The following is a 23,118-nucleotide window of genomic DNA, read 5'->3' as shown; positions in this document are numbered from 1 at the left end:
AATGCCTGACAAATATTTATTCCACAATGAGATGGCACAGCCTTTATTATTTTATGGACAAAATTACCTTATTACTAAGCAGCAAAAAAAATCTGAAACATGACAGAAGAGTGAGAGAAGCTTTAGAGGAAAATTTGAAAGAAAATGAAAGCCAGGAGGTGAATGAAACTGGGATAGAGTACAGAAGGGAAAAGCAAAAGTAAAAACATATCACTCTGGCACTGGCTCCTTTTGACAGCTATCAAGATAGACCAAATGCAGTAGACATGGACTTCATTAAGACACTCAGTGTGGTGCAGAGTATGGGGTGAGAGAAATTACAAGGGAGGCTAAAGGTATCAGGTAAAGAGAAGTCATTAACAATAATTTCTGTTGCACAGCAGGACCAGACTGGCTGCATATGTTCGAGGAGATGACAGACCAGTGCAGAAGTTTTTCAGATGAGGTCCAAAAGCTGTCAGTGCATGGCTGGGAAGAGAAACATGGACAATTCTGGGTGTTCCCATGTGAGATGGAACAAGTTCAAGCTCTAGTGGTCTGACACCGGACAGCTCTAGGCTGGCTGGTACCAGGGCAAGAAGCCAAAGAGCAAAGTCTATGCTTGAGCAGCTGTGGACAAACCTTTCAGTGCATAGTAGACCAAGGAATCAAATGTCTTAAAATAATTCACAATAATGTTCCATCCTGCATTGGATCTGGCTGAGATGAATTTTCCCTATGCCAGCCCTCCTAGTGCTGTAATTTGCATTGGGAGCTAGAAGGGTGTTGATAACATACCAGTGTTTTGGCTATTGCTGAGCAGTGCTTGCACAGCATCAAGGTTGTCTCTCCAGCATTACCCCCTCCACCTGGGAGTGGGCAAGATCTTGGGAAGGGTCATAACCAGGACACTTGACCCAAACTGATCAAAGGCTGTACTCAGTCAAAGCTAAGAGAAAGGAGAAGGATGGGGGGACACTCATTATGTATTGCATTTGTCTTCCAAGGCAACCACTACACATGCTGAAGCCCTGCTTCCCACAGAATGGTCCAATATTGCTTGCTGATGGCAAGTAGAGAACGAAATCTTCTGGATTTTTTCCTTTGCTTACATGCACATGACCTTTGCTTTTGCTTTAGTAAACTGCCTTTATCTTGACCCATGAGTTTTTTTCCATCTAATTTTCTCTTCCCCTGTTCTGCTGAGGAGAGGAGAGATAGAGTGGCTCGGTGGGCAACTGGCTCCAGCCAAGGTCAGCCTGTCATACATCCTTCCAACTGAAGTAACGGTCAAAAATAATTTAAAAAAAAAAAAAAAGGTAAAATTCTACAATGCAAAATTCTGAAACCCAAGCTGGAGGCTTGTCTTTTAGTCCACGTTAGACTGCACAAGGCATCTGGCTGTGGATAGATACATCAAATGCCAAGTAGCTGAACTGTAAATGCGAAGTGCCGATGGCAGAAAGTGGCAGAGATATTTCAGTGTATGAGATACCAGCAGTGCAGTGAAGTGTGGGAAAGGAGATGACTTTCATCTCGTATATGAAACTTGGCAAGTCCAGAAATGTTTTAGGTGAGAAATCTCCATCTGAAAGGAGAAGATATTATTGTCTACATGGAAGGTAACAGGACACTTGACATGGACCACACCAATTTTAGCTGCCCACATGCAAGAAAAATGAAAAATTCAGAACAGGTGCAGGGCAGGCAGGTGAGAATGATCAGCAGTTTGAGAGTCTGTCTTTAGAGATGAGTGAAAAATCTTGTCTTTTTCTGCAGAGCAAAACAAAGCTAGAGACTGGATATAATTCCTTCTATAAATAAACACACAGGAAAGGGAAAGGAAGAAGTATTTAAACTAAATGGCAACATCAGCACAGAACATATGGGTTTAAATTGGCCAGAAGGCTGGAAATTAGCAGAGGTTTCTAACAGCTCTGGAACTTATTTAGTAAGAACAGCATGGTGTTGTACAATTTTGTTGACTGCAGAAGCCGAGGAAACTAGGCTCAAACATCAGAACTTCCCTTCCAGTCTTCTCTTCCTTATTTATCACCTCCACTGCTCAATGCTAAATACTCAGCCGGAGCATACAAAGTGTTAAATCTTTTCTAACTCCTTTTCTGAGAGGAAATACTGCAAATGCTAAAAATTATGTAAAGCAAGTATCTGCTCTGTTTGCCACCATGAATCCCTACAAGGTGCTGGAGTCTGGATTATGTCCTATACTATTTCTATACGTGCACACACATAAATGCAGACATGTATGTGTATGGGCACGGGTAGATGTTTACATGCACACATACAGGGCATACATACGCACAACTGAAATGGGTTGAGTTTTTTTATTTCTGGAGTTCAATAGAGTGCTCCAGTACTTTCTTTTTCTTCCTTATACCAGAGTAACGGATTGTGGAACCACCCTTCTGCGTTTTGACCACTGCACAAGCCACGTGTTTGTGGGATCTCATACATATCACAGCATCTCATCTGAGCCAGAGTGTAAGAGAAGGAATGCGGCACTGGGAAATGCTGAATTTCTGTCCCTTGCTCTCTTGGTAGGGATCACACACACGCAATTGCCAGGAGGAGCGCAGAAGCAGCAGCTGGTGCGGTTTCCCCCGCCTGGAGCTGCGACCTGGTATGTTCTGCTGTTTTGCTTCTGTGCATGCGTGTGTGTGTGCACTGGTACGTACGTGCACATATGCACCTCACACTAACACAACTGAATGTGCCCCAAACTAGTCTGTTAACCTTACACATTTCAACTTGCTTCTTTTCAGGACGTGGTACCACTTGCCTGGAGATACAGAATGCGTGTTGCAGAGAAATCCAAGCCTAACCTATGGCTCATGGATGGAGAAGGAGCTATGGGTGACAGGCATGGTCTGTTTGCCTGCCACACTACAGAAGTGGGTGCTTAAATTTGTCCCTTTGTGACACAGCTCCACATGACTCGCTTGTTTATCTGTCTCGCAGTGGTGTTCCTGTGGTTTTTTTTTCAGGTCAGTGTGTGAGTGCATGTGTGGGTGTGCATGTGTGCCTCGCCAAAATAGTCTCGGGTATCTCAGGCCATGGGACAGACTATGTATATGCCTGTCAACAGGGTAATGCCAGTTCGGTAACAACAGTCATATGTATTTTAGGCTAACGTGTGCGTCAGTCAAACTCGAAGTGCGCCTGCCTGTGTTTGTCAGGCCAGCGGGTGGATGTTTGTGTCTCATGATCCCTGTGTGCCAGAGCAGCTTGTGTGCCTGTCCCTCTCCCTCTGACTGTTGCATATCAGAGGGTACTCTGAGTGTATGTGCCAGACTTCTCCAAGAGTGAAATTCTCTGTATGCCTAACAGCAACAGTCCCAAATGCCTCAGAGCAACATGTGTCTTGCAGTGATAGTGGCCTATATTCCTCAGGTCAGTGTCTGTGTGTCTGTCAGTGACACAGGCTCATGTGCCTGAGAACACTGTGTGTGCCTCACAGTGACACAGCTCCTGTGCCCAAGACCATTGTATGGATATGTCTCGTTGTGTCACTGTCACACCTCAGTGACAGTGACACACCTCAGTGCAGCACACGTCCATACATCCCTGTGACACAGCCCCACAAGCCTCAGACTGCCGTGACAGCCACATGCCTTGGACCTGTGTGCCGTGACTCTGTCACGGAGCCGTGTGCCTCAGCCCCTGACAGAGTGACACAGCCGCACGCCTCAGACCCCTGGGTGAGCGTGCCTTGCAGTGATGCAGCCCTGCATGACCCAGCTCCATGTTTGTCTGTCTGTCTGTCTGTGCCAGAGGCCCACCTGCCTCAGACTCGCGTGTCTGCCTGAGGGTGCCACAGGCTCATGTGTCTCTGAGGTGCCTCTGTCACATGGGAGCCCCAGGGCTGTGCACGACCCACAGTGCCACAGCCTCCACATCTGGGGGTCGGTGTGTCCGTGTGTGAGGGGAATGTGTGTGTGCGAGGGGACCACATGTGTGAAAGGTGTTGTGCACGCATGTATGCGAGGGCACTGTATGAGAGCAGTGCTGTGCGTGTATGAGGGGACCCTGCGTTGGTGTGTGAAGGGACCTTGCATGTGAGACGTGCTGTGTGTGTGTGTGTGTGTGTGTGATGGGACCATGTGTGTGAGTGGTGCTGTGTGTGCGTGTGTGAGGGGACCGTGTGTGAGGTGTGTGTGTGAGGTGTGTGTGTGAGGGGACCGTGTGTGAGGTGTGTGTGTGAGGGGACCATACACGTGTGTGTGAGGGGACCGTGCGTGCGAGCGCGGCCGGCCGGGCGGCCGAGGCCGGGCCCGGGGGGCAGCGGCCCCGCACGTCAGCGCGGAGCAGGGGCGGGCGGCGGCGGCGGCGCCCTTAAAGGCGGGCGGCGGCGGCGCGGGCAGCGCGCAGGGCTCGGCGGCGGCGGGGAGCGAAAGCAGCGGCTGCAGCCACCCTCCCACACAGCATGTCGGGCACCCGGGCGTCCAACGACCGCAGCAGCCACCCCGCCGCCGGCGGCGGGCTGAAGCGGGCGCGCAGCGAGCCGGGCGGTAACAAAGTGACCGTGGTGCTGGGGGCGCAGTGGGGGGACGAAGGCAAGGGCAAGGTGGTCGACCTGCTGGCCACCGAGTCGGACATTGTGTGCCGGTGCCAGGTGGGTGCCGGGCCGGTTCTTATCAGCCGCTCCCTCGGCGCTTCCCCGCCTTGCGTTCCGTGCTCCTTGCGGCTCCCGCTTTCCCCCAGCTCCCCCCGGCCCGGCGCCCTCCTCCCCGTGCGGGTCCCCTCTGCCTCCCGCTGCTCCTCCCTTTTCTTCCCTCCAGCCCTGTTTCCCTCCGCCTGCCCGCCGCTCTTCGCTCTTCTGCCGCTCCTCGCTCCCGCTGGTGTTTCCTCCCTGCCCGCTCCCTGTTCCCCCTCCCCGCTCCCTCTCCCGCAGCCAGCGGCGGGACGCGAGCGTGTCCCGGTGGGCAGACGTGTGTCCCCCACACACCCCCCCGACCCTCCCCGGCTGCGCCTCCAAATGCCACTCGGAAAGAAAAAGCCCTGAGCTATAAATATAAATAGCTGACCCTTCACGATAAGCGACACTGGATCCCGAGGGGGCGGGGGAGGGGGGGGGCCGGGGCCGCCTGCCCGGGGGTGCCCGGGGAGGAGCCTTGGGAAGCCGGGACCCGGGGACCCGGGTGCGGTCCGGCCTTGCGAGGATGTTCTGCTGCCTGTGAAGGGCTGGGTGGGTGTCTCCGGGCGTGCTGCTTCTCCAGGGAAAATCGCGAATGAACCTCAGGAGTCTGCCAAAGTTTTACTGCAGGAGCTGTTTCGGGTGGGGCGGGTTGCGTTCCCTACAAAGAGCCTGGAATTGTATTATAAAAAGTATTTTAGAGTGGAGCGTGAGTAAAATAGGGGGGAACACCCTCCTTCCCAAGTTATGTAAAAGTACAAGATTTAGAGTTGCATGAAAACAGGGAACATCTTGTGTGGCTTTGCTTATATCTGTTTTTGAGTTGAATATGATGTATTATCAAAACAAGTATAAACCTAATTAGACACGCAGGTGATCCCAAGTAGAATCCTAAAATGGTTTGGTCCTTTGAAAAGGACTTTAAAGATCATCCAGTTCCAACCCCCCTGTCATGGCCTGGGACACTTTCCACTGGCCCAGGTTGCTCAAAAGCCCCATCCAGCCTAGCCTTGAACACTTCCAGGGATGGAGTATCAGTAATGGTAATAACTTCTAAGGAACTCTTTTCAAGCATTAGTTACAAACATATTAGATCAATACAGCTAATAATCTGTCTGTTTGCCCTTTAAATTATGTGAGCGCATTATTAACTAGTCAGCTTAGTCCAGCTCAGCTGATATGTACCATGAAATTTATTCTGCTTTAAAATGCATGATAGCCACTGAAAAGCTACAGACATCCTTGAATCCAAAATAATAAATCCAAGGACGTTTGTTTAATTAAGTATATTATGTAAATAAATGTTGTCATGAAGGTTAAATATTTAGAAGATGGAGGAAGTATTTTCTTTTGGGACATTAAACTCACAAGATCTTGAATCACCTTGGGGACAAGTTTCCCTGCAAAAGGTAGCTAATGAATATGTATTATCAGGAGTATAGCTATTTTTCCAAATTTATTTCTTCCTTCCCTTGCCCAGTAATGTGTTACTAGGAATTTCAACTCAGGTCTCAGGATTGCTTTGGTGAGAAAGCAAAATCTAAAAGTTTTAGCTGAGGAGGAACGTTTCATACAGGCCACGGTCAAACAGTGCATTCTCAAGAGGTTACTGTTACTGCTGCAAGGAGTCATATTGGGTTTTTTTGAGGGATGCCCTGAGGCTGCTTTCAAGAGGGATTTGCTGTCCTTCTAGAGAACTAATTTCCAAGCGTGGCCCCCAGGTGCAGCCTCAGAAAACTCTCTGAAGGATACAGGACTCTGTTTGTGCATGGGGGTCAGTGTGTTAACAACAGTCTGATGGCTTAGATGGGTTAATGTGCTGCTGGGCACATCTAGATCATCTTTCTGTAGCCTGATGGTGAGACTGGGGTGGATGGAAGGCAGGTGGATCTAGAACAGCTCTGGACTCTTTTCAGAGTTATGTTCACTGACACATTTGCACATACCCCGTGTGTGTGACTATAGTAGGATTACTGATACAATAGTCAGATGGAAGTGTCGTCAGGATTAGAGTTTAGGGACTACTATAAAGTATTTGAAAGATAAAATATGAGCCAGGATTTACTTTTGAGTTGAAAGTATTATAAAACTTTAGTGAGAAGTAGATTTTTTTTTCTTTTTTTTTAATACTTAAATGGGGGTTTGGCACATTTGGCAACTTGAGCATGCTTTAAAACATGTGCCATTTTAATAATTCAGTATTTCATCCTTTCAAAGCCAATTATACAAGTACATAATGGTGTATGATTTTTTACCTCTGTTAGAAGTCAAATGAGACTGTTAAAGCTTAGTAAAGATGTGCACATATCTAAGGATGTGAGCTGTACTGATGAGTTCTCCCAGTGTGATAATGGCAGGTCATTAACTTACAGGTGTAATCAGCTTGAGAGGAACTTAATTAACATTGTACAGTGCCATCTAAAACCTCAGCATCTGAACTGGAATCTTGCTTGCTTCACATTCCTCCTGGAAACTAAGGAAAAACTTCTAGTGCCATAACACCTGTATATTAGAAACATTTGCTTAAAGAAGTAACACTGAATGTCTCATTTATTAGAGTCTAGAGGAAAAAAAAAAAAAGTAAAAAAAAAAAAAAAATCCCACCAGTACTTTTTTGTGGTTTATAATATGGTGATTGACAAGATTACTTCCTGATGTCCTGTCGACTTCATTTTCTGAGACATTCATGGGAATTATGTTCAACAGCTTGTTTTAGTCCTCAGTGAAACAGAAGTAGAGAAAACTCTAAAAGGAATGTCTGAAAGGGGGATATTTGTCTTTTGAAACAATGTCTCAGATATGTGGTAGAATACTCTTTGAGCTAACCTTTCAAAAAAAGGTGGGGTTTCCCCCCCTCCCTGTATAGGAATTTAAATCCGGGGCCAAATTTAAGTCTGAAGGGGCTTTTCAAAATAATAGTTCCCTAATGTTTCCATGAAAGGAAATAATTTTCATTAAATGCTTCTCCAGTGTTTTAGTGTGTTGATTTCATGAGAAAAATCTGTGACATAGATTGCTGCAGAGGAAATGAAATTGTATTTTCTGTGATACAAGAAAGAAAGGCAAACAGGCAAATGGAATAGGACCCCTATCACAGGCACGAGGGAAGAAGCTTCAAAATATGTTGGAGAAAATTCTGCATTAAAACTCAGCCTCTTTAATTTTCCCAAGTGTTCAGGATTTAATTTCGCGTGAATTGATGAGTCAATTTGTTGATCGTGTTGTTTCAGGTTTTTTTCAGTACTTAGATTATACACAGTCTGAGTTCAAAATAATTAGGTACACACCATTTGGCAGTACTGAAATATGTGACATAATTTAAATATGAGAACTTAGTTCACCTGAAGTAATTGATTTCATTTCCTCTGTATACTTGAAACTTCCTTTGTGAAACAGGGTGTTTCAGAAAGGGTAAAAGATCTCTGTATATTCTTGTAGATGGTGCTGTACAACATTTTTCACGGGCTGCTTTCATTAAAATACCAGATACATGGGCACACAAACCCACATAAACAAGCAGAAAAGGTATTTCTGAATAAACTAATAACAGCAGGCCATTTTGGGCTGTTAAAAACTGAGTAGGTTTAAGTTCGGGTTATTAATGGAGAACATAAAGAACATTTTTCCTCTAAATTGCTCTTTCAGCAAGCAAAGGCACTGAGGGGCAGAACATCAGATTCCAATATTTCTTTCTTATTGTGGCCTCCTGGGGCATGGAGCTGCCTTGTGCTGTGCAATATTTTTAGTCCCTGGTATATTTTCAGGGAAGGGTACAACCAAGGAGCTCAGCAGCAAATAGTTAATTTTGATGCTTCTTTTAAAAAGCAGGGTTTGCATTTGTTTAAAGCTTTTAACTAAGAGAATATTGGACATAAAGAGGGGAGTTCACTTTTTACTTGGCCTTTTAGCATGTTGTCGTAGAACCAGAAGTCCTTCTATAAGATGAAGTAATTTGGGTACGTATAAGACACTAATAAAGAGAAGTTTGGTGTTATTCAAAACATGGTTTCAGATCATGATGTCTTCAGTGGCAGCTCTCATTCTAGCTGTACATTTCTCACATCACTTCATATGCTGTCTTGTGCTACCTTCAAATCTAGAAGTTGTGGCTGGTATTAGGTACCAGGGTTTTGATTAGATAGTTTCTCTGATCTGGTTTGGAGTATGATCAAACGGTCACGTGTCACCAGGGCCAAGGTGGAGTGCTTCCAGAGGCACTGCCTAAACTAGATCTGTTCCTAAAAAGTCATATGTAGTATGTCCTCAGTTAACCGAGGCCAGCTGGTAGTCATGCAGTTCTAGCTGTTTCCTTAAGCTGAGACTACGTAAGGTACACTGTAATAATAACTTTTCACTCTATGTGTTTACTGGACAGTTCTGTTTGGGTGTGATTGGAAAAGGAAATAGTGTGCATTGTCATATATGGCAAGAAAAGTGCCTTGCATCTTTGCCAATAGTGGCAAATTACTCATGAGACACTTTCATAATTCAAGTGCGTGCCAAGAATGCCTAGGAATTTCTTTTGTAATGGAGAGTAAACAGTTCTGCCTTTCCTGATGGAAGTTTCTTGTGCAGTAACATTGTTTTTCAACAAAGCAACCCAAAGCGCTGTAAGAAAATTCCTCATAAACAATTTGATAAAAATTTTGAAGGGAAGGAAAGATTTTTCAAAAGCCTGATGTGACAGATACAAAAACTGTCACCAGTAAGTGAGTAGAGCCCCCATGATAATCACCATTACCTGCAGTGGGTCACAACCCAGTTACAGAATAGATGGGTGAAACAGTGGTGACACAAATGCATCTTTCCTTCGCTTCACACCAACACCAGTGGCAGTGATTCAGCAGCAGGGACTAGGACAAGACAGTTTTTAAGGTTTTTTTTTTCAAGCTGTCATTTGGCACTGCTATTCCAGCATGCCTATGACAATGCTGGATGTGTCAGTCCTGTGACACTTCTGCCTTCTGGAAGTCTGGAAACAATCTGCCTGATGTTGTCAGCATTCCCTTAAGAAATGACATTTAAGAGGCAACACCAAATGCTAAGAATGTGATTGCATTGAGGAGAGCTGTTATTAAATTTCTTAAGCTTCTCATATGAAAGGTTTTGTTTTGTACTAATTATGCAGTCATTTTTAAAATAGTTCCTCTTGTCCAAGTATGTATCCTTTCAAGTTAAGAATTGCTTTGGTTTCAAGACAAAGGATATTCTGATCTTTTGAGGCAAATGAACAAAAATTACAGTTGATGTTAATACTGAAGAAAAGCTTAGGAGGTTTAAAAAGGTACCAGAAAATCTGACTGTTAAGGTCTTTTGTGGTTGAGTAGTTCACAGTTATTTGGACAGAGAGATTTAAGCGGGTCATACTCAAAGAGTGTTGAGTGGCCAGTTCTCTTGATGTAGTGGATGTTAACAAATAAGATTAGGAGAAAAACCAGTAGGAAAAGCCTGGCAATGGTTTGGGATACCACTGTGACATTAAAGAAGGATCTAGGCAAGGGTGAAGGGACATACCCAGTGCTTCAACACAGGTAACTCATATTATTCCTGGTTTCCTTATTTCCTTGTTTTAGCGTTTTAATGGGTGCAACGTTAATGTCGTATATTTTTGAAGCAGTGCTTTGAGGAATGCGGAGGAAAATACTGTGGGCAAGTGATCGAATATAAAAACCGAGCGTGGCAAAAGTGCCAGACTAGTAGTTTCTCTCAGTGGTTTAGGTGGGAAATGGAGGGGTTTCCTTTGTTCCTCTGTTGTTGCTGCTTACCCTGCCCTGTCAGCAGCACGTTGTTGTCACTGTTCCCTATTGAACATGGGCTGCTGGAACTGTTCGCAGCAGGGATTAAATTAGGGCAGTTTTATGTGATGATTATGTGGAGTTACAGGGGCTTGTTGGCTACTGCTTTTCTCTGTGTGTAGGTATCATGTGTTGCTCTCCTTTCAGTGAGATTTAACCCTGATATTTAGTATTTCTCCCTACAGGATAAAGTAGCATGGAAAGACTTTAATCTCTTAATGATTTAGTGCTTGATGATCTTCAGTGAAGAGATTGATGACCTTGGAGTCATGAGTGTGCAGTGACTACAGGACTTTTGTTTTTGATTTCTTGAATGTTTGGGAGGGCTGATAATCCCATTTGTACATTCATGCAGTTGTATTTCTAAGTAATTTTTTGCAAGATTCCCTGCAAGGAAATCAAATAGATTTCATTTTGCTGTTCAACAGAGGAAAGGATTTGTTGAGTGCTTTTTCCTGAGCTACAATAAAGAAGTCCACTTTTCCAAAACTGATTTTTTTTTTTTTGTAGCAACTTGTCACTTATAAGGTATTTTACCCTATTTTCTAATTAATTTTCCTTGTACATAGTTACATGCCACACTGTATCATTTTAAGCTTTAGAACAACATGGTGACATTGCTATTTTAAACTGGTCTCTCCTTTGGGCATGAGCGAGATCATCTCAGGACCACCAGGATTATAAATACTGTGTGAGAAGGTCAGGTTTAAAGTTTCCAAATCTCCATAAGAAAGCAAGCTTAATTTCCAATCCCCTTTATAAAGCCTGATGAATTTATTATCCTCTACAAGCATCAAAAGAAAACAGCTGAAAATTAAGCTGAAATGGCATCTGTTCTATTTCATTGCTGTTGATAACTTGTTTACAGATATAAGAAAACTTATGTTCATATCTTTGGGTCGTATTACTTCCCACAGGGTTATGACTACACTTCTTCAGAAGACAGGACTAAAGACAAGCAGACATGCCTAGTTTTTTCATGTTTGATTTCCTTTATTTTAGTATTCTACTAACATTAGTCAGAATGGTTTTTCCACTATAGTATTTTCTATCAGTACACCTTGCATTTATTTTCTTTGCATCTCCTCTTGGACTAAATGTGTATTTTGTTCTAGTGGTATATTGTTTTTATGTGGTTTGATAAAACTTTGAATTCAGTTTGAGAGAAAATAACTGAAGTTTGAGTTTTGACTTTGCCTGCACTGATTGCTGTTTAAAACCCAATTTGAATTAGACCTGGCTTTTTTAGTTGCATTTTTCAGATACTTAGGAAGACCAAGGTATCCACATAACTTTGGGTCATTTCTTTTAGTAAAGGAAAAATACTACATTACTGGTGCAATATATGATATAAGCTTCAGGTTTTATATTTATGCTAGAAATAATTTTACATGTTTCTTTCAAGTTCAGAAATCCTGCTTGGTTCTTTGTAGGAGTATTTGTGTTTATAATCATGCTGTTTGTGTTTATAATCAGGCTTTAGCAAGTCTCCTTCTATGGGAATTTGGGGGTTTTTGAAGAGATCTCTGTTTTAATTGGGAAGGTGGGAGCCTGTGGACTTTGTTGTTTGAGACAGCAAGAAGGGGCACACTTGAACAGGGGCAGAAACCAGACACAGCAGTTCTGTTCAGAGTTGTTTGTACTTGAAACCATTACTGGGAACAAGAGCCAGATAAACTAGATTTGGCTGATGATGGTTGGTGTTGGGAGATAAACCTGCAGCTCACTCCAGTTCTTTGTCACCTCTACAGTTTTAAACATCACCTCTCCCTCACTTCTTCTGGTCTAAGGATACCTCTGACTATGCCCCACCCTGCTCTTCCAAATTATTTGCTTTTTGTTTAAAAAAAAAAAAAAGGTTATGGTCCACATCTTGAAACTTGAGTTGGGGTAAGTTGGTTTTTATTTGGTGATAGTTAAACTGGGGGAAAAAAAAAACCTAGCAAGAAAAACTTCCAGTAGGAGAAACTATAAAAATCACCTGTGGCAGCAACCTCGCCACTGGAATGTGCAGCACTTCCAGTCACTGACAAAAGCTTTCAGACACAGGTGATTCAGTGACATTGCACTGAAGGGTCTGAGTATTCAAAGCACTTAATGCATTGCATTTGTCTGATTGGATTTTTTTTATGTTCAAACCTCATTTTCAATGGTGTAAATAACGAGAAATATCATGAAAGGCAATGGATCTATATTATTATAAAGTTCATGTCAGAGCCTGTTGTGCTGGTAGCACTCATTAGCTACATTTACTCAAGGTAGTTCCAGGTGGTTTCTGAGGTAAGTTAGAAAACCACTTTTAATAAAATTGTTAAGAGGAGAAATTATTTATGTAACAGTGCTCCTACTTGTTTATTCACATATAAAATGTTATAAATGAAAGAAAAATAGTCAATTCAGGTAAGAAAGCAGAAGTGATTTATAGCCTCTTTGTTAGTATGATGAGAGAGGTGTTTGGCCTGCAGATGCAATTGAATTTCAGAAAATGTTTTGCTCCATTGATGGATGGAATTAGTAGAGCTGGGACACTTATAATGAAGGGAGATAGACAGGAGTCATAGCATTTGTTGTCAGATGCAGACTTCCCAAACTGCTGGTTTGTGACTGGTGTTCCAATTCATAGATTATAAATTCATATATTATAGTAATGCCAGAGGGGATCATCTTGTAATCTTGTCCTAGTACCAAGGACACAGTATTCTAGTGGCAGTCGCACCACTGCCAAAAGGAGAGGTAATACAATCTTTCTACTCCCCACCTACTTAATATTCCAGTTTATACGTGCAAGGTTTGCCTTGGGCGCATCAGCCAGTACTGAAACTGTGTTCAGATACCTCCACGTGCTTCCTAGCACAGGTATCTCCCATCCAAAGTTTGACCTACGTTTTTGTTTCGAATTCATTTATTCAGAACCTGGTCATGGTTTCTATCCCACATTCACTGCCTGTGCCAGTGGGCTAAGGAGCTGCTATGTACTCGTGATGTGTCACTCACACCATGGTGGTGTTGGCTGCAGATCTTCAATAACCAGTTTTTGTTGTTTCCCCATTCCATTACCATCTGGGAGAGGGTGAGAACTGATCCTCGTGGGACCCAGCAGAAATAAGCCTTCTTTATGTTCACACAAATATAGTTTGAAACTGTCTAAGGTATTTTATATGTGCTCTGATGATTCTTTCATATCAATCTACTTAATCAAGTTGTGTTTGGGCATTTTGGGAAGCATGGAGAAAATGAAGGATGTGCCAAACAGCAGATCATCTGGAAACAATCCTCCCACATACACAGAATGCCATCTCCTGCATGTTACCTGCCTGGCAAGAGCAGGCAGAAACACCTCTGAGCATAAGGACACATTTCATTCCTATTCAAATGTGTACCTTAAGGCTAGCTGGGAAAATAGAGTTCCTGCTGCAAGTACTCAACAGCCTCGCTGCTGCTCTCAAAAGAAATTCCCTTTTTATCTTGGGATGTTTTGGCTTCAATACAGAACAAAACAGGAGCCTTTAAATGGTTGAGCACTTTGAGAAGTGGGTTTGTTTCTTCCTGGTTTGTTTTTTGGTTTTGTTTTGTTTTTTTAAACTTCTACTATAAAGACAAAGACTGTGTCCTCTGCCAATCTGTTCATAATACTTATTAATTCCCTGAAAGACAGTGTTTATACCAGCATACAGTTGATAACATTGGTAAGATATAGCGTCTTAGTTTAGTGTATTGTTTCAGTTCTGGTGTTCAAGCACTCTGAAATACTAATCAAAGTACATCAGTGCAAGAATACAATATGACAAGTAGATCGGCACATAAAAGCTTGGAAATGCATTTTCTTTTTAAACAAAGTGCTGTTCTGAAAAAAACCCTTACGATGATTTATTGGATAGTTTAGTTTCTATAGCTCTTTCTGGTACTGGGACAATATGTAACTTTACGCTTGGATTATAATATTTCTGAAAATATAGATTAAAATATTAAAGGAAAAAAACCCCAATTTTTATCTGAGTACAACTTCATTAAAAAAAAATCAAAAAAAAAACCAAACCCCACTGCTGTTAATAAAGTCTTTTACTGCTTTGCAAGTTAATAAAAACTGATTTGTTGAGCAATGTAGGTACTTTGAAAAGGCTGAATAATAATTTTTCACTACAGGCTGTTGTGGTGGGTTGACCCTGGCTGGATGCCAGGTGCCTACCACAGGCTTTCTGTCACTCTTCTCCCCAGGTGGGTAGGGGAGAGAAAAATATAACAAAAGGCATGTTGGGACAAGGGCAGAGAGAGATCACTCACCAGTTACAGTCATGGATAGAACAGTGGACTAGGGGAAAATTCAGCTTATTACCGATCAGAATAGGATAGTGAGAAATAAAATCAAGTCTTAAAAACACCTTCCCCTGACCCTTCCCTTCTTCCCAGGCTCAACTTGGGGGCCTAGGGGGACAGGGGGTGAGGGCTGTGTTCAGTTTATCACACATTGTCTCGGCTGCTCCTTCCTCCCCAGGGATGTGACTCCTCACACTCTTCTCCTGTTCCAGGGTGGGGTCCCTCCCTGGAAAAGTCCTCCGTGAACTTTTCCAGCATGAACCTCTCCCAAGCAGTTCTTTATGAACTGTCCAGCATTGGTCACTTCCATGGGTTGCAGTCCTTCTGGAACAGGCTGCTCCAGTGGGGGTCCCCTGCTGGCAAACCTGCTCCAGAGTGGGCTCTTCTCTCCATGGGTCTGCAGATCCCTGCTAGGAGTCTGCCCTGTCATGGGCTTGCTAGGGTGTCACAGACTCCTTTGGGCATCTTCCTGCTCTGGCCAGGGTCTACAGGTGGAACTCTGCTCCACCGTGGGCCTCCGTGGGCTGCAGGGACACAGCTGCCTCACTGGGATCTGCACCACAGGCTGTGGGGAATCTCTGCTCCGGCACCTGCAGTGCCTTCTCCCCTCCTTCTGCGCTGACCTTGGGCTCTGCAGAGCTGTTTCTCTCTCACATTCTTGCTTCTCTCTCTGGTTGTAGTTGCTGGGGTTTGTTTTGGTTTTTTGGTTGTTTCTTTTCCCCTTTTTAAGTACATTATTCCAGAGGCACCATCACAGTTGCTGCTGGGCTCAGCCTTGGCCAGCGGTGGGTCCCTCTTGTAGCCGGCTGACATTGGCTTTATTGGACAGGGTGGTGGCTTCCAACATCTTCTCACAGAAGCCGCCCCTGTAGCCCCTGCCCCCATCCTGCTACTAAAACGTCGCCATGCAAAGCCAATAAAGCTATGAATTACTTCAATAAAGTACTTATTTTTTACTTAGGTGCCTGATTTAAATGTGAACAATTCTAACACCTACCAAATACAGCCAGAAACAGGCATTTGTGTGCTCTGGAACTTGAATGTAGCTGGTATGAAGAACACCAGCTGTGGCTGCACAGTCAAAAATCATTGCTGCATTTAGGTAGTGCCTCAAAGGAAGTGCCTTTGTGTGCTCTCTTGAGACGAGCTTCTGAAATGATATGTTGGTCTCTATTATAGTAGTAATATCTATCCCCTTGTCTGTGGTGTGTGTAATACTTCCCAGTTCTCAAGTCCCACTTCACTGCTGCAGCTTACTGTAATTGATAGCCCCAGTCACCTGCACTTGGAGGCTTTCCTGCATGTAGCACAGTCTTAATTGAGTCACTAGAGATTAAACTGACTGAACAGAAGGGACACAAGTGCTGCTGATCGTGTTGGAATCACTGCAGGAGCAGTAAGGAAGGTTTTGGGTTGAAGGGGTTGCTGATGTTCAAGTCACTGCTGTCATACCAGCTGCACTCTGAGCCTTTTGGTGCCTTCTTGGGAACAGAACATCCCACACCAGTGTAGTTTAAGGGGCTGCCCAGGCTTCCAAGACTTTGAAGGTGAATGCTAATTGTTATTTCTGGTCATAACATCATTTCACAATGCAGATCATGCCAAAGTGGCAGTGGTGATTAATCTGTCAGAAGTTGTTGCCTTAATGTTCCCTTTGTCAGAGATGTGTTTGAAGAACTGCAGAAGGCGGCAGATATCATCTCTAGTGACTTGGGAAATTGCAAATGGTGAAAGATAAATAAACTTTAGGTGGGCTCAGTGGTGCATGGCAGAATCTGGTTATTAAATGCAAGTTCATTATGCAGAAATGTGTTTGAAGCAAGGGCCAAGCAGAGGCACCAAAAGTTTCTTGGTCCAAGAGGAAGCATCCTGAGGGCCCAGAGAACACTGTCACTTGCTGCATTAGTGTTCATAGCACTTTATTGAAATACCATTTGAGTATTTGAGGGAAAGAAGGGAGCTTACGCAGCTGCAGTGTACCAGGAGGTTTTCTGCACCTTTATAAACATGTAATCTTCAAATTAGGCCTATACAAGCTTTTAGGTTCCCTTATGTTTCATTAGCAAAAGCAATGGCTCATAGAGGCCCTATATTGACTCTCAGAACTTGAGTAAAAAAACTTTAGTAAATGTCTTCAATATCTGAGCTTCTAGACTGTCAATGTGCTGTTAGAATATCTGTGTAACTGAACATGAGAAATTACTGAGATGACCAGATAATAAAAAGAAAGTATCTCATCAGACCACTGTTATGTTTTGCAAGTGTGGTCATGTCTTTTGGGCAATTCAGTGCTCTGCCACCGCTTTATATTTATAAAAATGGAATTAATTGAGCTGTAAAAATATACTTGGAAGACACTTGTTCAGGAAACACAGACCAGCGTGACCAGTGCAAAAAGCAGTTCCAGAGCTGTCAATACTAGCTTTAAATTAGAAAAATGCTGTTTTATAAGGTCTGTCACTGAATTCTTGATTCCAGTTGTCTATCCAGAGAGACTGAAAGAGGATTCAGATATTTTGGGCCTTAAATGATGTATCATATCTGCTGGTGTTTCTGGGCTTCAGAATTTTTTTATGTATGCCAGCTTTCCCAGCTGCTTGATTAAAGTCCCTTTTAAGCATTTGCTAAAGAAAGGGACAGCATTTGTCTGGGTATCAGTTGTTCAGAAAATTTTCCGAAAACATAAACTGTCTTTCATAAACATTCTCGTACTGGTGTATCCCAACTTCTGAAGTTTCAGGATAAAAGAAAACATCTTTGACTATAATTTAGGAGTGCTGTTATCTCGGAATGTGAGTCCTCAAGCCTGACTTCCTTTGTTCATATTCATGTTGATTAAGTAGAGTATAACTATAGCATTAGTGACAACAAATACTTTTGAAGCAACCTGGTTCTCCATTTTCTGAGGAAACATGAAAACTGTTGCTTGTAGTAGAGATTAAATCAGTATTAAATGAGGGAGTTAATTCTTTTAAACTTTCCATCTTGCCACTGTCCATAGCTGAGAAGAAAAGGAATGCTGGGAGTCCCAGCAGAAGTTACTAGCCTCTTTCTCAGCCTGATACCAATATAATAAAATAAACCAGTGTTTCAACTAGCTCAATCCATTCTATGTCAGACTTCTTAAATACTGTGTAAAGGACTCTCCTGCCTGGTTTGTTATATCTGGGAGGCAAACAAAATACCCAGGGTGGTTCAACTTCCTTCAGGAAGGGCAAGTTATAATTCTGTGTTAACAAGATACTTGGGAATGCTTCTCATCCCAAGGATGAGCTACCCAGAAGGTTTTTAATCAAATGAAATTTGTATGTGCACTACTTTTTCTGTTATAACTCCTACTCAGCTCTCCCATAGCAGATTATCAGTTTAAAATTCATTGTTGAGCTCATATCTTCCAAAGCATGGAAATTAGTTTTGTCATATTTGAAGGCATATTTCCTACTTTTCCTCCATCACACTGCTTTTAGAAAAATGTTCTTTTTTTTTTGTAAGCTGTAGCTTTTCTTTTCCTATTGTTGTGTTTCAGTATTTATCCACATTTTGGAAAGGATTGCCAGTTGCCATTTTCCTGCGCCTTTCATAAATGGGCAAATCAGTAAAGGAAGGGTAAATGAAACTCTGGAATAACGTGTTATAGTATTCATTTTTATAAATGGCTGTCCTTTCTCAGAGTTTTCATATAACTGCACTCATTCAGCCAGCACTCTGTCTGCAAATTACCAGTGGCAGTCTCCATTCTCCTTCCAGCAGATACCCTCATTCTAGACAGTTTTACATCATTCAGACATCACTTCAAATCCACAAAGATTTGTAATCATTTTGGAAAGCTGAAGGCCTGTAGCACCGGAGCAGACAAGTACTCAGATTTCCCAACCTTATCAATAAGAGATTAAGTTATATCAAGACAGAAGAGCAACAAACATTAGGCCTTCTGAGAAAACTTTAATTTTTAAAACTCTTTATATTGCTGGTCAAATCTACTCATGACCTTGATTTACTCACCTCTTTCCAAGTTTGTGTGTTGTTGCATCACTCTCTTTCAAAGCTACTTGTGAAAAACCAGTTTATTGAGGAAAATACCAGCTTCTATTCTAGGTCCTGGTAGGGAGTCATGTAAGTCATGGATTGTGGCAGGCTCTGTAAAGTGGTGATAGTGGTGACAACTGGGAAGATCATGCCTTGACCAGTTCTTGGGGTGGTCCTGTGCAGAGCCAGGAGCTGGACTTTGACAATCCTCATGGGTCCCTTCCAACTCGGGATATTCTATGATTGACAAGGACATTCCGTGAAGCTGCCAAGACATGCTCTGCCTTTACACAGACCTTCTGTCTTGAACACCAAGATAAGCAGTATCCCCTCATTGTCCTGTCTGAGACCTTTTCACCAGAAACTATCAGGTGCAGAAAGCAGTGACCAAAGACATGTATAAATAAGAAAAAGATGGTCTTGTCATCATGTCATCTATTGAGAGTTTCAGGTGGTGATACATAACAGTTAATCTTCAGGTGTTTCTTTGTGTTGCAGGGTGGGAACAACGCAGGCCATACTGTGGTTGTTGATGGGAAGGAGTATGATTTTCACCTATTTCCTAGTGGCATCATTAATCCAAAGGCAATTTCTTTTATTGGTAAGACAATTTTGCAATTTATTATGTAAGATAAAATTGTATAGTGAATAGCTGCAACTGTATTTTTTAGTAACAAGTAAAGAAAATTGTATAAGTGACAGATTTGCTTAAGCTGTATGACTTTTATTCCACTGCTGCTTTAATATGAAGAATTACTCTACTTTCAGTGTAGTTTCTGCTGTTAGAAAGCTGAGAACAAGAACACTCTTTTCCTATCTTTTTGCTCCTTCTTGTACATTATGGTACAAGTTTGAATTCCACCCTCTACTTGCACACTCCTTTTATACTTTCATGAATCTGTGTGCTATTCTTTGAGGACACAAACCCCAGGACTTAGGCTAAATAAATAATATAATTTATCTCTGATATCTTCTTTACTGACTTTCCAGAAGCAGGCCCCAGGATACCAGACTCTGCTTGGAAGGTTGTCATCCAGCCTCCTTTTTGTTGACATCACTAGCTGTTTAGGGTGATGCTGTATTTTGCCATAAAGATATTTGGTGCAGATGGCATCATATAAAGGTTTGCATTGCCTACTGGACATCAAACTCATATTTAGATGATAGGCAAATTTAAGGTCCAAAGTTATGATTCTTCCTGGCAGAAATTATGTACAGACTGTGCAAGAAATTAGTGTAAGTTTCAGTGAGTCACAGAGTTTCAGTGTTTTTCCATTTGATAATTTCCGAATGAATGACTGAAATATACTAAACGTATTTTTCCTCTCAGCTAAATGTGCTGTGTTGTCTTGCTTTCTGATTTACTCCCTTGTCAATTAGTAATGACTATTACTTAAGTTTTGCTAAATTTAGGCTGAGACTGGCTCTTGCATATATTTCTGATGTTCCCAAGGAGGCAGCAGCTGTTTCCAGCCCACTGCATCACTAATCCTCCACGTCTCGCCAGCACTGCCCTGTATTGCTTGTGGTTGTGCTTAGAAGCAGGGGGGAGGCATAGCTAATGTATTACAGCACAAGTTCGAGCTGAGTTTAAAACAAATACCTGAGTATTGAAGAAAATTTAAATATTTTCACGCAGGCTTGTCAGTGTGGTAAGGCCACGGACTTCTTTGAGCTTCTCCCTGTGAACAATTGAGGCTGAAGTCGAGGGGCAAAGTCCACCACAAACAAAGACAAGAATCTGCTTACCTCAGCTGGCTGTGCAGCAGCCTGGCTTTCACGCCTGAAACAAGCCAGCTCTGGTTTTCCTGATTTTAACAGGCTGGTAGCTGCTTATGCAAAATCAGGATTTGTCCAAAAAGTTCTCAAGGTCACTTTGTGACAAATTTAGTTTTGCTTTTTAAATAAAACTTTAGATAAGTAAGTGTTTGCAATGCCTTACTTCCTACAAGTGAGTATTTTATTCCTTGCTTTAAAATAAATCATTTATGTTCCCAAAGGTAATGGAGTGGTTATACATTTACCAGGCCTGTTTGAAGAAGCTGAAAAGAATGAAAAGAAAGGTTTGTATCAAGTAATTTTTAACCTACCTTTATATCAGCAGCCAGGTTGAGGGTTTTTGTAAACTGTTGTTTCTGGCCATAAGTACTCAGTGCAGTAACAGTCTAGATTTTAAAAATAGTATTTAAAATGTTGAATTGCATTGCAGTCTTTGGACATATTTTCTAACTCAACCTTTTCGTGTGTTTTGGGGAGTTTTATGGCATTTGATACCACATTAGATGGAAAATAAATCCCAAAGTGTGTGGTAAGCTCCCTTTGACCTCAGACTGAGATGATTTAACTCAGAGTTTCTGTGCCCAAATATAAACTCAATTGGTTCTGCTTTGAGTGAGGCTTTGGATCCTATGACCTTCCAAGGTGCCTTACTTCCTAGATTGTTTTATGTTCCTATATAGAAATCATCTGTTTTCTGAGCACAAATGGAGTTTAAGCGATGTATTGTATAGCAAGTTAAACAAGATTTCCTTAAAGTAAGATTTGTGTGTAAGCCGCAGCATTCTGGAATTAGGAAGTGAGTATCTTTTTCCATGCCAAAATGAGAAAGCTGAGAAGTTAAAAATGAGAAAAGTTTGTTAACAGAAACATTGCTATATTTGATGTTTCCTTATGGTTTATCCATTTTGTCTGGAGTCTTCTTAACAAGAAGCCATATAAACTTGGAGAAAAGCATAGAAAAGCTGAAAGCCAATGTCAAAGTTTGACCAATCAGCACAGCTGAAATCCTACCTTTCTTTATATCTTCTGACAGGCTTAAAAGATTGGGAGAAAAGGCTGATTATATCAGATAGAGCACATATAGGTAAGTGACGATTGAAAGGGGGAAAAAACCTTGCAAATGATTGCTTAGCTCATGATGCTAAACTATTATGCCACAGAGCAGTGATGTATTTGATCTAACACAGCTTCTTTGTATGTTGTGCATCAGAAGCATAATAATGGAATTTGTATCCACTGAAGAGTGATGTTTTACATGTTTTCACAACGTTTAAGGAATACTTGCTCTGTTTTCTCTTGAGGAGGCCTGTGCACTGTCAGTGACAGCAAAGGCACTTTGTCTTGAAATTATGGATGTCTGTGATGTAAAGAATGTTTTTCTCCTTTGGTCTCCCACTAAATCCATTTGATTTTCCATTGCAGTGTTTGACTTTCACCAGGCAGTAGATGGGCTCCAGGAAGTGCAGCGTCAAGCACAAGAAGGCAAAAAGTAAATATTTTCAACACCCTCATTTCATTAACAGTTACGCAAATTTGAAAAGAAATGGAGTAATTTTGGAAAACAGAAGCGCAGTATACTTCTAAAGACCCTTGTTGATATTACTAATTCTGTGACTTGGTTCTGCTTCTACTAATGTTAGTGAACAAACTGACAAACTAACTGTCAGCCAGACTCAAGGCTTCATGCTTTACTGCATACCACGAACATTAGCAATATTTATGCAAAGTCTGAAAGTTGCTATGTATTTATTATTATAGAACTTTAATATCTTTTATTGTCTCAGACTTCTTGCCCAGTGTGTGATACAGTGAAGAGTTTTAACAACATTACTTGGCATAAAGTGTATTTTTTGCGTATATTTATACATGTTGGGTGGGTGTTGTTTTCACTTAGTATTGGCACAACAAAGAAGGGGATTGGACCAACATATTCTTCCAAAGCTGCACGAACAGGCCTTCGGATTTGTGACCTCCTTTCTGACTTTGATGAATTTTCTTCAAGGTACAACTATTTTCACTTCTAAATGTTATGCTAAAGAGTGATACATTTTGGCTGACAGATTGGCTTTTAAGGGGATGTTTTTAAATATGTGTCTGAATTTTGTGTATAAATTGTCTAGAAGGAGAAGAAAACTGGAAAGAATGTGTGTGTATTTCCTGTACTTCACAGAGTTTCTTGTAATTTAAAATGTAATTTTGTACATTGGGAAATGCACTGGTTGAGGTATCAAAAGTCCTGGGTGTTTTCTCCCTATAGCTCTCAGTATATACTGTGAGTAATATAAATTGATTTCTTGCCAGAAGTTCTTGTAAACAATGACTATGTTCCTCAGAGATACAATTTCAATATTTTTCAGATTTAAAAATCTGGCACAGCAATACAAGTCAATGTTTCCCACATTGGAAATAGATACAGAAGGACAACTGAAAAAGCTAAAGGTAAGGATTTAACACTTGTAATATTTATTTTCATTTTAAAAAGTAAAAACAAAGTGTACAAGAACTACCACTGATTAAACTAATAAATAATTTATATGAAAAATTCATGTGTTCATTGTTATAAAAGCTTTA

At 41.8% G+C, this 23,118-nt stretch overlaps 1 protein-coding gene across 1 annotated transcript in view; it reads left to right on the top strand.

The window, feature by feature from the left end:
• Window positions 1-4,399: 4,399 nt before the first annotated feature.
• Window positions 4,400-23,118, top strand: part of ADSSL1 (adenylosuccinate synthase like 1) — a 28,458-nt gene continuing 9,739 nt past the window's right edge. The window contains exons 1-7 of the mRNA XM_027901647.1: window positions 4,400-4,612; window positions 19,267-19,369; window positions 20,769-20,831; window positions 21,581-21,631; window positions 21,970-22,036; window positions 22,442-22,549; window positions 22,905-22,986. Of these exons, the coding sequence (XP_027757448.1) occupies window positions 4,424-4,612; window positions 19,267-19,369; window positions 20,769-20,831; window positions 21,581-21,631; window positions 21,970-22,036; window positions 22,442-22,549; window positions 22,905-22,986 (663 nt within the window). The 5' untranslated portion in view covers window positions 4,400-4,423. The remainder of the gene's footprint in view (window positions 4,613-19,266; window positions 19,370-20,768; window positions 20,832-21,580; window positions 21,632-21,969; window positions 22,037-22,441; window positions 22,550-22,904; window positions 22,987-23,118) is intronic.

The sequence above is a fragment of the Empidonax traillii genome, unplaced genomic scaffold (genome assembly GCF_003031625.1).
Source record: "Empidonax traillii isolate 1590-97213 ecotype Southwest subspecies unplaced genomic scaffold, ASM303162v1 scaffold803:size405832, whole genome shotgun sequence".
Taxonomy (NCBI): Eukaryota; Metazoa; Chordata; class Aves; order Passeriformes; family Tyrannidae; genus Empidonax; species Empidonax traillii.
This window is presented reverse-complemented; position numbering and strand designations above follow the sequence as displayed.